This window comes from Oncorhynchus masou, chromosome 24 (assembly GCF_036934945.1).
Source record: "Oncorhynchus masou masou isolate Uvic2021 chromosome 24, UVic_Omas_1.1, whole genome shotgun sequence".
Lineage (NCBI taxonomy): Eukaryota > Metazoa > Chordata > Actinopteri > Salmoniformes > Salmonidae > Oncorhynchus > Oncorhynchus masou.
The window spans coordinates 39,776,362-39,791,289 of NC_088235.1; the positions used below are offsets into that span (position 1 = coordinate 39,776,362).

The window sequence follows — 14,928 nt, forward strand, 5'->3', positions numbered from 1 at the left end:
GTCACATCCACCGCAGGCCGGGCCTACTAGACTACTATGGCGGGTCCTGGGTTTTGTTAGAGACCGGAAACAGGCTCTTCCGCCCCATAAACACAGTGCTAAGCTTGGTAATGCGGCAGGGCTGACTGTGGCACGCGAGGACTACTGATAACGTTAACATACATTCCATTATCTCTGTGTAGCCTAAGAACTAAGCAGGGGTGTGAAAATGCCCCCTATGTGGCCAATGTGTAAATGTATACGTTTATAGTTTATAAATGTCTTAGTCTGTTTTCCTTGACAGATTTAGGCTGTCCTAAAATCATGATGACCATTGAGGCGCTACCATTAGCACGTGATGAACCGAGTCATTACTGTCAATTATAGCCTGTCTGTAAAAAAAATCATAATACTATTTTTTTGTGTGTTTTATTTCCATTTATATTATGGAGTCATTATGCCAATGATAGACTCTGCATAAATATAGATTTTTATTAAGTATGTTATCAGGCTGAATGCTGTTGTTAAAATCCTATTCATCCCCGTGGTTGTTTTCACAGGGCAGCTGAAAGCTGAAAAGTAGCCGAGATAATTACAATGGAAGGGCGTGTTTATTGGATTAAATATAGATGAAACGTTGCATTAGCTGCGGTGCTTTCTCTAATGATTTAGACCTATGTTGCTGGATTTGTTCAAATAACTTTATCCTCCAGTATTGCGCCATGCAGTGCTGCTTGTGTGTATGTGTTAGCCTTCTCATGTCAGAGAGACCAGGTGTTGTGTTGTACCAGGAGCTAAGATGTCGAATATGGCCAGGCGTGATAGCGCTTCATCATACCTTCAATTGTGCTACATATTAACTCTATATTTTATCAATGTAATTATCTCAGCGTAATTATCTTATGGCGACTGGAGTGAGACACACCTATTTGAGTCACATGTGAGTAGATGTGAACTAGGCCCACTAGCTACACTATAAATAAATGTATTTGCACTGTTTACAGCCCCTGTGCTTAATTTGGATAAACATCGAAGAAGAATGCATGTCCTTGAAGTGGGTCTTGGGTTGAAGATTGAGAAATTCGAAGCCTTGGGTTTGAGGTCCATCCCTACCTATGTCTTTATCTCTCAGCTGTGTCTCGCCCTGACCTCCTAGCATGACACCTGTCCTAATCATGACGGAGATGTTGTATCGGTGTGTCAGTGTCACATCCACCGCAAGCCGCGCCTCCTGGACACTATGGTGGTCCTGGGGTTTGTTAGAGATCAGAAACAGGGTAAACAAGAGCTCGGGGTTGCAGCAGAGCTGACAGTGGCACGCGAATACCATTGATAACGTTAACAGCCATTCCATTATCTCTGGGTAGGCGAAGAACTAAGCAGAGGGGTGAAAACGGCCCCTAAGTGGCCAGTGTGTAAAAGTCTTAGTTCATAGTTTATACATGTTTTCATCTGTTTTCTTTGACAGATTTAGGCGATGTCCAAAAATCATGATGACCGTTGAGGCGTTACGATTAAGCACACGGTGAACCGAGTCATACTGGCATAAAAAAATAAGAATACAAAAAAAAAAAAAAAATGTCGATGTATGTTGTGGAGTCATTGTGCCAATGATAGCCCATAGCCTGTGTCGAAATATAGATTTGTATTAAGTATGTTATCATGCTGAATGCTGTTGTTAAAACCCTATTCATCCCCGTGGTTGTTTTCACAGGGCAGCTGTAAGCTGAAAAGTAGTCTAGATAATTACAATGGAAGGGCGTGTTTATTGGATTAAATATTGATGAAACGTTGCATTAGCTGTGGTGCTTTCTCTAATGCTTTAGGCCTATGTTGCTGTATTTTTGTTTTTATTTTATCCTCCAGTATCTCGCCATGCGGCGTATGTGTACGTGTTAGCCTTCTCATGTCAGAGAGAACAGGAGCTAAGATTTCGAATATGGCCATGCGGGATGACTTGCGCTTCATTTAACCTTCAATTGGTCTACATGTAACTCTATATTTTATTAATGTAATTACGTCAGCGTAATTATTTGTGGTTTTCTCTAATGCTGTAAACCTATTTTGATATATATTTTCTTTCTTTATCTTGCGGTGTCTCGTCATGCAGCGCGCGTGTGTGTGTGTGGACTGTGCGACTGCAACTACAGTGCTCGTAACACCATTAGCAAGGTGCATCAGTGATCCTTGACGCTTCGCTGACCAGAGAGAACAACCGCCGCGAGCCTGCTCTGATTGACACGATAATTGCTTTTAACCCTCATACTATCAACATATTTTACATACATGCATTACCAACGGGGTAGTTTTGACACCAATCAGAAACTATTGGGAAAAGCAACAATCATAGCAAAATAGCAACTTCATTCTTATCAAACATCACTAGGCTTGTAAATAAGGTTATCTGAAATAAAATATTTGCACAAGTATTATTTTTTTTCAGTAATTTGCATATTCTGTCAAATTAAAATATACATTTGTCCCATGATTAATCTGCAGCTTTTTTACAAAGTACAATCGACATAAGTACTAAAAGTAGGCCTACTGATTCACCATAATTTAATTATAGAATAATATATATTTTTTTGTTATTAAGTAAATAGGCCTAATTTATTTATATATATTTTTTTTTTTAACTAGTCAAGTCAGTTAAGAACAAATTCTTATTTTCAATGACAGCCTAGGCACAGTGGGTTAACTGTCGGTTCAGGGGCAGAATGACAGATTTGTCCCTTGTCAGCTCGGGGATTTGAACTTGCAACCTTTCGCTTACTAGTCCAATGCTCTAACCACTAGACTATCCCCCTATGTAGGTGATAAAAACTACTGTAATTTAATGGGCGGTACACCAACATTTGAAATATAGCGTACTTAATTGTATTGACAAAAAGTGATTCATCCACATTGATCCCGAGAGACAATGACCAAGAATACGCCTTAGTTCGTTTTATTTTACTTACCCTATTGCCAGGATTAGCATTGCTGCTAGTGAAACAATGGGAGTGGTAGGGCCTAGCTGGCAGGATGCTTTAAAAAGCATTCTCAAATCCTCAAAATGACTTCAAACCAAATGTTATAGCCACCCAAATAACATAACTAGTTGCACATATATATACTATTGGAGGATATATAGGAATACTGGTATTTAGGCTATATAACATTTCCTGTAGTGTAGCCTACCTATTTTTCTGAGAATACACACCAATATGTGTAGGCCTACGTTTAGAGTGTAGCTACTTTTTTTTTTTTTAGTATTCATACCACTTACATACTTTTATGAGCTGTTTTGACTGCAACTAAGCATGTAAGGTCTTTTTTTATTGTGCTATGGGTTGAGGGGGCTCAATCAGGAATTTTGACCAGATAAGCAGATCATCTGCAGTGATGGAGCAACTTATGTAGGCATACTCACCCTTTCCTTTCCTATACAACTGCTTATAAGTGTAATTTAATATTATGTCTCCAGAGAAACCTGGAATCAAATAAATATTTCTTTTTAGATTTGCACTAAACTTCCACAGAGCTGCATTATTTTCCAGAAAACGCATAGAGCCCCGAGTTGATTATCCCTTTATACTATGGCTATAATTGAACACATTTGGCACTCGAAATGTGTCAATCTTCAGATAGAAATGTGTCCAACATCCACTGAGTAGCTAGCAAGTTTACTAGATAGCTACAGTAGTTGCCTTGGTAACCAAACAAATAGACTTGCTAGCTAAGCTAACCAAAACATCAGTCCTAGCTTGCTATTATGATAATCCAATTTAACATTGCCAATAATGTTTTCAATTCGACTTTGGCTTTCAAAAGCAGCTCAAACATAGAGCATGTAAGAATGAACTATAGCAATTGAATTCTACCATTCTGATAAACCATGCATTATTTAAGCAATAAATAAGGCATGTTTTGTCATACGTGTGGTATAAGATCTGTTATAAACAGTGGTTTGAGCCCTGAATTCTGATTGGCTGAAAGCCATGATATATTAGACCTATACCATGGGTATAACAAAATGTTTAGATTTACTGCTCTAATTACTTGGTAACCAGTTTATAATAGCAATAAGGATCCTCAGGGTTTGTGATATATGGCCAATATACTATGGCTAAGGGCTGTGTCCAGGCACTCTGCATTGTGTCTGAGTGCCTGTATTACAGCCCTTAGCCATGGTATATTGGCCATATACCACAAACCCCGGAGGATTTTTATTCACTTTATCGTGTGGTACTGTGCGACTGCAATCTGCAGTGTTCGTAACACCATTAGCAAGGTGCCTTATTGCTTAATTATAAATTGGGTAATTCAAGCCCTGAATGCTGATTGGCTGACAGCTGTGGTGTATCAGACCTTATACCATGGGTATGACAAAGCATGTTTTTGTATTGCTCTAATTAGGTTGGTAACCAGTTTATAATAGCAATAAGGCACCTCAGGGCTTTGTGGTATATGGCTAATATACCACGGCTAAGGGCTGTATCCAGGCACTCCGCGTTGCGTTGTGCAATGAACAGCCCTTAGCCGTGTTATATTGGCCATATACCACAGCCCTTCGAGCCTTATTGCTTAAATATACCACAGCTGTCAGCCAATCAATCAGCATTCAGGGTTCCAACCACATAGTTCATAAAGGGAAATAATGTACGGCCTAGAATGCCCTTCAAGCCAATCAGAAAGAAGTATTCAACAATGCCATGGTATAAACACCGATACTTCTCTCTATGTAGATTCAGAGTGTGGGCTGAATTCTGTGTTGCAGTTCTATGAAGTATACACACCATTGGCAGAGTTTTTATACTATTGACAGATTTTTTTATGCACAAAACTACAGTCATATGATTTGTGGTATTGAAAAGTAAGGTACAATCTTAGGCGAGTACATGGGGTGCTATATTTTGGCAAACTGTCTATCTGGTCAAAATCTCTTATGCAGGTCCTCCACCCTCTGGTGGTACGGATCATTTGGGGTCAAAATTACGATAAATCAATATTGATGCAAAAACACTAAACAATGGTTTATTTTTGTTAAGAACAAGTTGACTGACAAAGTCATTAACAATTTGAAGAATTGTATTACCCACCTTTGGGTTATGTTACAAAAATATGCCTCTGGGGTCAAAATACACCAGTCGGTAGTATGAGGGTTAACAGACATAAACAACAACTCGACAAAACTTGATAGAAGGACATCGAAAATAGTATAATTATGCTAGCCAAAAAAATAGCACAATATAGAAAGGAACGAGCCTAGGCTCTGTCACAGCCGGCCGCGACCGGGAGGTCCATGGGGCGACACACAATTGGCCTAGCGTCGTCTGGGTTAGGGAGGGTTTGGCCGGTAGGGATATCCTTGTCTCTTCGGCAACTAGCGACTCCTGTGGCGGGCCGGGCGCAGTGCTCGCTGACCAGGTTGCTAGGTGTATGGTGTTTCCTCTGACACATTGGTGCGGCTGGCTTCCAGGTTGGATGCACGCTGTGTTAAGAAGCAGTGCGGCTTGGTTGGGTTGTGTTTCAGGGGACGCATGGCTCTCGACCTTCGTCTTTCCCGAGCCCGTATGGGAGTTGTAGTGATGAGATAAGACAGAAACTACTAACTATTGGATACCACGAAATTGGGGAGAAAAAGGGGGGTAAAAAAAACATATATTTTTAAAAATAACAATATAGAAAGGAGGACTAGTTTTTGCCCTGACCTATGAAAATTAATATTTGTGTCACTATTATGCTAGGTCTATTTGATTATTCAAATAATAATATGGATTGGTAGCATATAGAGACATCAACCTAAAACCATTTATCAGAAAGTCACCTCCTTTACAGTCAAAAAGCATGTCCCCTCGGATCCTGATGTCAGTGGTGGTGAGATAATCTCATGATGGATTAGAAATTGGCCTATCTATAGCAACCATGTCTACTATGGAACACATGCCGTCAGTCAGCGCTCATTTAGGCAACAAGCGCTCACGGTCTCAATTCAGTTTCACAGCAGAATTAGACATTATTAATTCAAATGTCATATTTCGTGGGTGACCTGCCTGCATTTATGCCTGGGGAAAGGCAAAGCCTCGACATTAACTCTGCCATAACAATTCACAAATATTATTTCAAACATTATTTAACCGGGGCTTGTAAAAATCAAGCACATTCGTAGAATATAAGGTACTTAGCAAAAAATATATAAACGCAACATGCAACAATTTCCACGATTTTACTGAGTTACAGTTCATATAAGGCAATCAGTGAATTCAAATACATTCATTAGGCCCTAATCTATGGATTTCATATGACTGGGCAGGGGTGCAGCCATGAATGGGCCTGGGAGGGCATAGACCACCCAATTGGGAGACTGGCCCACTCACTGGGGAGCAAGGACCAGCCAATCAGAATGAGTTTTCCCCCACAAAAAGGCTTTATTACAGACAGAAATACTCCTCAGTTTCATTAGCTGACCGGGTGTCTGGTCTCAGATGACCACACAGGTAAAGTAGTTGGATGTGGAGGTCCTGGGCTGGCGTGGTTACATGCGGTTGTGAGGCCGGTTGGACGTACCGCCAAATTCTCTAATACGACACTGGAGGTGGAAGTGGATATTCCTGCAGTCAGCATGACAATTGCACGCTCCCTCAAACCTTGAGACATCTGTGGCATTGAGTTGTGTGACAAAACTGCACATTTTAGAGTGGCTTTTTATTGTCCCCAGTACAAGGCACACGTGTAATGATCATGCTGTTTAGTTTGATTCTTGATATGCCACACCTGTCAAGTGGACGGATTATCTTGGCAAAGCAGACACTTCACATGTTGCATTTTTATTTTTGTTCAGTAGAATCTTAAATTGTTATTTGGCTAAATAGGAGAACTCTTTGAAGAACTATTTTGGGTTCCATATAGAACCTTTTCAACAGAGGATCCTACATGGAACCCAAAAGTGTACCTGGAACCCAAAAAGAAGAACCCTTTTGGAACCTTTTTTTCTAAGAGTGTAGCCCATTACTATTGTAAATAAACCAACGGGAGTAAACCTTTGGCTCACCCGGTCTAGTCAATAAATTCCACCTAAATACATGTGTAAATTATCTGTGTCCCTAGGATAAAATAGCCATAAACAAAGTCTGTTTCAGATTGCTCCACATTTTCATAGCGGTGTAACCACATCTTAAACCAATACAAGCAACGCAAACCGTAATGGATGACTTTGTTTTGGAAAACACAAGTGCACGAATTGTGTTTATAGCCCTCTCCCTACACTCCCTCTCTCACACTACTCCCCCTCTCCCTCCTCGTCCTCTCTTCCCCTCTTCCCGCTCTCCATCTCTCAAATTGGCCGTTTTAAAGACATCCATCTTGAGAAGCCGGGGTAGACGCTCCTCCAATCTAAACAGCACTCTGCTGATGGCGAGCGGATGAGATTATGTATTGTCTTTCTCTCCCCCTTTCATTCTCTCTGCACGGTTTAGGCGCTACCGAGGCTTTTGTCCCTGGCGCCTGTCCTGGGCCACTGTAGACAGGCGACTTGAGGAGAGTAGAGGTGTAACATTACAACATCTCTGATTATCCCTCTGGATTTGAGATAACGTTTGCTTGCAGACGATGGTCCATATATCTGAAAATAAATATATTTAATACAAAAGGATGTCCCTTAGCTGTGGTGTGTGTGTGTGTGTGTGTGTGTGTGTGTGTGTGTGTGTGTGTGTGTGTGTGTGTGTGTGTGTGTGTGTGTGTGTGTGTGTGTGTGTGTGTGTGTGTGTGTGTGTGTGTGTGTGTGTGTGTGTGTGTGTGTGTGTGTGTGTGTGTTCGTTCCACTATTGAATCATCGTCCATGCTTGGTTCTCATTTTGAAATGTTGATGAGTGTTGTATAGTTTAGACCCCTTTCATGCATCTGTCTTCCTAGGACTAAAACATATATGGACTAAAGGAGAGGGGCAAGGCATTCAGAAAAGTAAATAATATTGCAAAGTTATAAAACATCTCAACACAAATAGTCGCAGTGCAAGACCCGATGTGTGCTCTGTTTCCTGTCTGTCCTCGGCGAGAGGAGCCAGTAGACACAGTGGATAGTACTAGAGTGAGAAACTGGCAGGTCTGGATCCTGTCCACATACACGTTATTCTCACCCTATTTCTCTTTGCTTTGTGAAAACATCAGTTAAATGAGTCTGCAGCTACATAATGCGTGGCGTGTTTAACTTTTAGCTGTAAACCAATCAACTAGGCAAAAAATATGTATTCAAAACAAATATTTAAGCCATGTATTCAGAACATATCTAGCTATTTAGAGTTATTCGTTGGCTGTAGACCACTTGTACCTGGTCACATTATATAGGATAGCTACATCAAAATGTGTAAGTGATTATTAGATTAGCCAATAAGTCTTTCGGAGCTTTACTATATGTTTGACTTCATCAATTCGAACGATAAATGAATTATTCACACAAGCATGCGAGGACAGACTAACAAATAATAGCTTAAGTAAATGCCTATAATTGTAGTCCTAATATTAGTATAAATCATTAGACCTATGCCAATTATTATAGTTTGGATATTGTTTCAATGTAGTCTAATATAAATAAAAGCTATGTGCTATGATTTATCATATTTTCAACACAATTCTAAGACAGAAATATCGATATGCAATGTCAACGAAAATGTGTGTGAATGAATATGATAATGTTGTATTTTATGTTTTTCAAGGATTCCCTTGTAAGTTTTTGTTCGTTCGTTTAATAAATGTATGGGGGAAATGTATTCGTTTTGGTGTTTTTTTTTAAACGTGTTGTTGTTATTTTATACTCTTACCAAATACTAGGTACGCCTATATTCATTGTATTTAGTTATTGACCGGTAAAAAAAATATATTTCACACACTGTAAATATACAAATGCACTTGAAATGTCTGTAGAAGTAAGTGATTAGGTTACAAATGTACACTGTATAGTGTAGCCTATCAATTAGTAATACAGTAAAGCAATCGGTAGCCTATAATTCTGTTATAACCCCCCCCCCCCCCCCCCCCATTATCTTATCCGCGGTTTGTGGAAACAGGAAAATAAGATTTGGGTTATCTAAGTGTGTGTGATGATAGGGAGAGTAGCCTAGAGAGATCGAGAGAGAGAGAGAGTGTGCTTAAATCGGAAACTACACTGATAGCAACAGATAATGTGTCATTAACATCAGTATTCCTCTCTATGCTGCTTATCAGCATGTTTTCTTAGCCTATTAAACCAGCCAAAAAGAAACAGTCTCATCCGTGCAGGCCTCCACACACACTGACTCAATCTCCCCCTCTACATGAAAGACACATGCTTTTTCTTCTTCCATTTGTATAATGAGGAAAGCTACAACTATGTTGAGTTCATTATAGTTTCAGTCGGTTGCTACTCCATTTTTACACTATTCAATGTGAACTAAGCTATATGCAAATCATGAACGGATATATGATGAAAACCGGTCTCCTACCTGTACAGAAACTGCATGCAGACGCTCTGAGGGCTGATACCACATTCAAATTATTCTAGCCTAGGCCTACTTCTTTTTACATTTCCAATTGAAATAAAGATGTATTCATTTAATGTAACATAATACAACATTTCAATAGTTGTTACTTGATAATCTTCTCTAAACTCTAAATACATAGAAGAGCTTGCGCCCTCGCTCCTTGCAGTCACCCATCCCATTATCTCGTGACGTCACAGGGAGGAAAAGAAGCGCCCGCCTTGAGTCCTCCAACAAAACAGAAACTGCATCTCACCAAATTCCCCAACAAGCTAAACAGACACCGTAGGCGAGGCAGAGAGCGCAGGGCAAAGAGACGGGAGCTGTCACCTCACGAAATAAACCAGTCCTCTTTTGCATAGCTCCATGAACAAACAACAAGCAAGGCTCAGCAATCATTCAGGCTACTGTAGAGGGTTTCTTTATTCTTCTTCAAAGAGACGAATAGACCCCCTTTTGGATCCGTTTACTCTTAAAAACCGTCTATCCAAACACCTGCTTGAGGAGTTCTTTATGCTCGGATGAGCCACTTCACCAAGGGACTATAATTCCTACTTCATGTGAACGAATAGGTGCCGATGATAATAATGCTTCCTAGCCCTGTTATTTCTGCCTCCACCACGCCGTTCTCAGTCAAAGACATACTGAAGCTGGAGCTTCAGCAGCAGTCCCAGCAGCAGCGGCTCGCCTCACACCTTGGGCCGCCGCCTGACTGCTCTCACCCGGTGTCGCAGCAGCACCACTTCGCCCTCCAGTCGCCCCCGTCTTGTATGCTGGCTGGCAGAAACAGGGACAGTCCCAGCCCCGGGCTCTTGGAGAGAGAGGCGGGGATGTCCTACCTGGGTAGTCTGACCGTGCAGGAGCGGCTGATGGAGACGGGTCTTGCCGGAGAGATATTCACTTCCCCGGGGCTACAGGGACACTCAGCCGACACCAGCCTGGAAGTTGAGCAGGAGGACATAGACACCAGTAAGTCAGCGATTGTTTACCAGCATACATAGTATCCTAACCATTTGATTTTAAAAGAAAGTATTATATTATATTATTCTAACTCTATTATGATTTCAGTATTCTAGATTATCAAGCTCATTAATTAAATCCAATTATATGATAATACACCCATACTTATATATATATTTTCTTCTTCCATTTAACAAGAGACTACTTCAGTTAAACGATTACAATATTAGCGCCTTTTATAGAAAGCGATAGCTTTATTTTATTTGTCATCTACATAGAGGGTTCACCTGTAAATAAATAGGTTTGGAGAAGAAAACGCTCCAAACGACAGCATTTTGACAAATTGTGCATGGCTGAATCGCCATATAAAAAATATGAGCAATCCAACATCCTTCGTTTTCAGAAATAATTTCAAGAGCCATGTTGTTTTTCAGATAAATGTACCTACTGCACTGAAATTAACCTTTAGATAAGATAGAAATGTTGTTCCACGCAATTTATTTCCTTTTTTAGAAATTACAGGTAATATTGGGCCAAATGCTTTATTTAGGCCTATACTTTGCATATACCCTAATTATTTAATGCATTTACTCTTTCGGTTGATGTCAGCATTAAATCAAATCAAATCAAATTTAGTTGTCACATACACATGGTTAGCAGATGTTAATGCGAGTTTAGCGAAATGCTTGTGCCTCTAAGTTCCGACAATGCAGTAATAACCAACAAGTAATCTAACTAACAATTCCAAAACTACTACCTTATACACACAAGTGTAAGGGGATAAAGAATATTAGTGGGACTTCAAGTGTATTGGGACATTTGTGTTTGAGGGAACTGTACTATGGTAATTTTGCAACCCAATCACAACAAATGTCATTGTTTTTTTGCTAAATGGTTTTGTTAAGTGTGATTTCATTGCAGTGTGTGTGGTCAGGTTTCTTAGACAGTGTGACCCGTTGAAACGCATGAAAAAATCCCATACATATGAAACCTTGAGCTAGAATGATAAGGCTGTCGTTCTGTCAATTATAATTCAACGATCTAGCTTTTTAATAACCATTCATGTAAACAGAGTTGCAGGAAGTAGGAGTGCTGCGGGTGCAGCACCCCCTGAGAAAACAGCATTGGATGACAGTGGAAGGCATTAGAGGGAAATAAAAGAAAGGAAACACAATTCTGTACGAAAGGGAGGATAGAAAAGAGGCTCACTTTATGAAAGGGGACAGAATTTGGGGATAGTTGAGGTGTTTCAGGATCCGGTAAGAGCTGTTCCGACGTCTTTAGTTAGATTTTCACGAAGAGCTTGGAATGTCCCAAAATCAATGTTCTAGGGGCATGGAAAGGGTTCAATAAAATGTTATTGTATAAAAACAGAGAGTATGTTATCTACAAGCCTGTACAAAGGCTTATTGGTGAGTTCATAACAAGTGTGAGGTGAAGTGGATCATTAATGTATTTCTAATGAGAAAATAGTATCCCAGTTCATATTTTTCTAAAGTGTCCCACCAACACTGAAAGCCAAGCTTTAGCAAAAGTAGGGGTCTGAGGTTGTTTTGGGGGGATTTTAGCAACCCCTGAATAATAAATGATCAAGTTGTTTCATCATAAAATTGTAGATAAGACCTTAATTCATTAAAATAAACATCACCTGAGTATGGGTAGACTGATTTTGATTGTCTACATAGTGATCTACCAAAAAGCGACTTCTGCATATATCACCCTATTTAGACCAGGGGTGGGAAAGTGATGGCACGAGGCTGTTTTGTAGACCCGCAGACCCCCCCCCCCCCATTTTTTTTTTAGTGTAGCCAGCTATCATGGTTGAATTACCAACCCGGGGCCCCCATTGATTTTGTTAGCTACTCTCACTCAGATATCATATTATAAACTGAAAACATTTATCTCCATCCTAACTACATTTAACTTAGGGCCCCCAAAAGGCTAGGGCCGGCTCTGACTACATGTGTGGCGGGTATGGATGTGAGTATGCAGACCCGCGAGCCACTGCCGCTATTTATGATGAGTTCAGATTTCTTGTGGCCCCCACCCCCATCAAAGTTCCCATTAAAATGAATACATATATTTGAAGTAAAACTGGTTTCAAGCTAGGGACTACACTAAAACAACAACATTTGAACAACAAATCACAGGAAGGACTATCTGATTTAATTTTCTCTGATAGGCTAAATTTATATTTGTGTCATTGATTAGTAAAGACTCGAGATTACTTTTGAAAAACATCAGTAGCCTAACTATGGACCTCCAGGATTAGAATAGCTATTTTGTATAGAATGAAATAATTTATAAATATGTCGTCAAATATGACTAAAATCTCTCTCCCCTCTCTTTCTGGAGAATCTTGTGGCCTAATAGGAGTGAGGGACTGCGAGGAGTCCACACAGGTGCACTCGGACTTGGAGAAACCCCCAAAACAGCAAAGGGCCCGGCGGAAACCACGGGTACTCTTTTCCCAGGCGCAGGTGTTCGAGCTCGAGCGGCGTTTCAAGCAGCAGCGTTACCTATCCGCCCCGGAGAGGGAACACCTGGCCAACACTCTGAAACTGACCTCCACACAGGTCAAAATCTGGTTCCAGAACAGGAGGTATAAGTGTAAACGGCAGCGGCAGGACAAGACCCTAGAGATGGCCGGACACCCACACCATAATCCCCCGCCTAGGAGAGTGGCAGTCCCGGTGCTGGTGCGTGATGGGAAGCCCTGCCTGGCTGGATCTCAGAACTATAATACGTCCTACACTGTTGGAGCGGCCAGCCCCTATAGTTATAATGGCTACCCGGTTTACAATAACCCGGTGTATACTAACACTTACTCATGCACGTACTCTAGCCTGCCTGCTCTAGCGCCCAACACTACTGCTAACGCCTTTATGAATATGGGTCTTGGGAACCTGGGCGTGTCGCAATCTCAGGCCCAAACACCACAGGGAACAGCCTGCCAAGGAACTCTGCAGGGCATTCGGGCCTGGTAGCTGAATGTGTTGATCTCCAGTTGAATAACATTTGCTTTGTTGATCAAGCGTTGATGAAGTTGATAACTAACTTACAGTATTTTGGGATAAGTAAAAACCTTTATGTGTCCCTTGCAGCACAATAAGGATTTATCGTTGAAAGTCGTCATATTGAGACACATTTTGTACAAAGAGATTAGATGTTTCATCATCAACGGCAAAAACGTGTTTTTAAAAGTTGGACTATTCCAAAGTCACTGTTGGATATATATATATACTGTGACAGCATTGTATACTGCTTAAATCCCCAAGCGCAATTTGGGATTGGCCTATGCTGGCAAACATTAGCAACGATTATATCTGAGCGCTTTACTTAAAAAAATATGACTTTACATGTAGCCTACTACAAATGGCAAAGGGGGCGTTACCAGTGAAAACATTCTACATCATACCAGGACATCCCCAAATAAAAGATACAAAATCAATGAGGATTTTGTTTTCTGAAGACTTTTTTTGTTTTGTTAATTTGAGATGTATCCTTATCCTGCTGATTATGTTTTGTTGCTGAGGAAAATAAGCATTTATTGAGAAATAAAGTGAAACATTTTGGTATCAAAATGAAGGCATATGTTGATTATATATTCAGAGGGAAAATGCAACTGTGGTATCTTTTGCACTCTCCATCGTAGTTTCGAAAATAGTTTCGAATGCGGCGGAAATGTGTTTGTGTGTGTGTGTGAGAGAGAGAGAGAGAGAGAGAGAGAGAGAGAGAGAGAGAGAGAGAGAATGTGATTTTACACCTTATGAAACTTTAGGTGTCTGGTCAAGTTCCTTCAATCCCATTTAGAAAAGGTGTGTTGTGTTTCTACAAATTTCGGATTTATTCATGGCGTTTTTAAAATGCTTTGACTGACAGTGGTTGAAACCGTAGGCTAGGCCTAGCCTACTTCCTGATACTATATGTTCTCATTATTGGCCATTGGTTTGGTTTTGTACACGTTCTCCAGAAGCGCCCCGCACATCAAGGGCTTTTGGTCTCTGTTTTGCATTCAGTTTCACATTTATTTTCCAGAACGACGCTTATGCTGATTATTTGTAATCTAAAGATACAACTAAACGTAAGAAAATATCACCAAAAATACATAACGATTAAAGCAAATTGATTGTCTTCATGTTATGCTATGTTAGGCTATTCCAAAAATAAATGTTTGAGATATGGTTCCAGCATACTGTTCGCCATGGAAGGCCGTTTTCCAGCCGTCGCTTTGGAAGAGCTGAAGAGAGAGGCAAATATAGCAGAGTAGGCCAGAAACACAGACAGACACAGACAAGAGCCAGAACTCAGACAGAATGGAAAATTGAGAATTTAGGCTAGAGACGTTATCCAGACAATGCGCTATAATGGTCTGATCGCGCACCCACGGAGGGCCCACAAAGACACTCTAGGCTAGCATACTATGCTGAACTGATCTCTTATTAATGGCCTAGTATAGAGCCCCACAGTGGAGGTATCTTAATACCCATAAAACC

The 14,928-nt window shown here is 40.5% G+C and overlaps 1 protein-coding gene across 1 annotated transcript; it reads left to right on the forward strand.

Annotated features, from left to right (window-relative positions):
* Window positions 1–9,738: 9,738 nt before the first annotated feature.
* LOC135511605 (homeobox protein Nkx-2.5-like) lies at window positions 9,739–14,010 on the forward strand. Its single transcript, XM_064933090.1, has 2 exons — window positions 9,739–10,441; window positions 12,788–14,010. The coding sequence occupies exons 1-2, from the start codon at window positions 10,051–10,053 to the stop codon at window positions 13,417–13,419; spliced, it is 1,023 nt and encodes a 340-aa protein (XP_064789162.1). The 5' UTR covers window positions 9,739–10,050; the 3' UTR covers window positions 13,420–14,010.
* The last annotated feature ends 918 nt before the right edge of the window (window positions 14,011–14,928 follow it).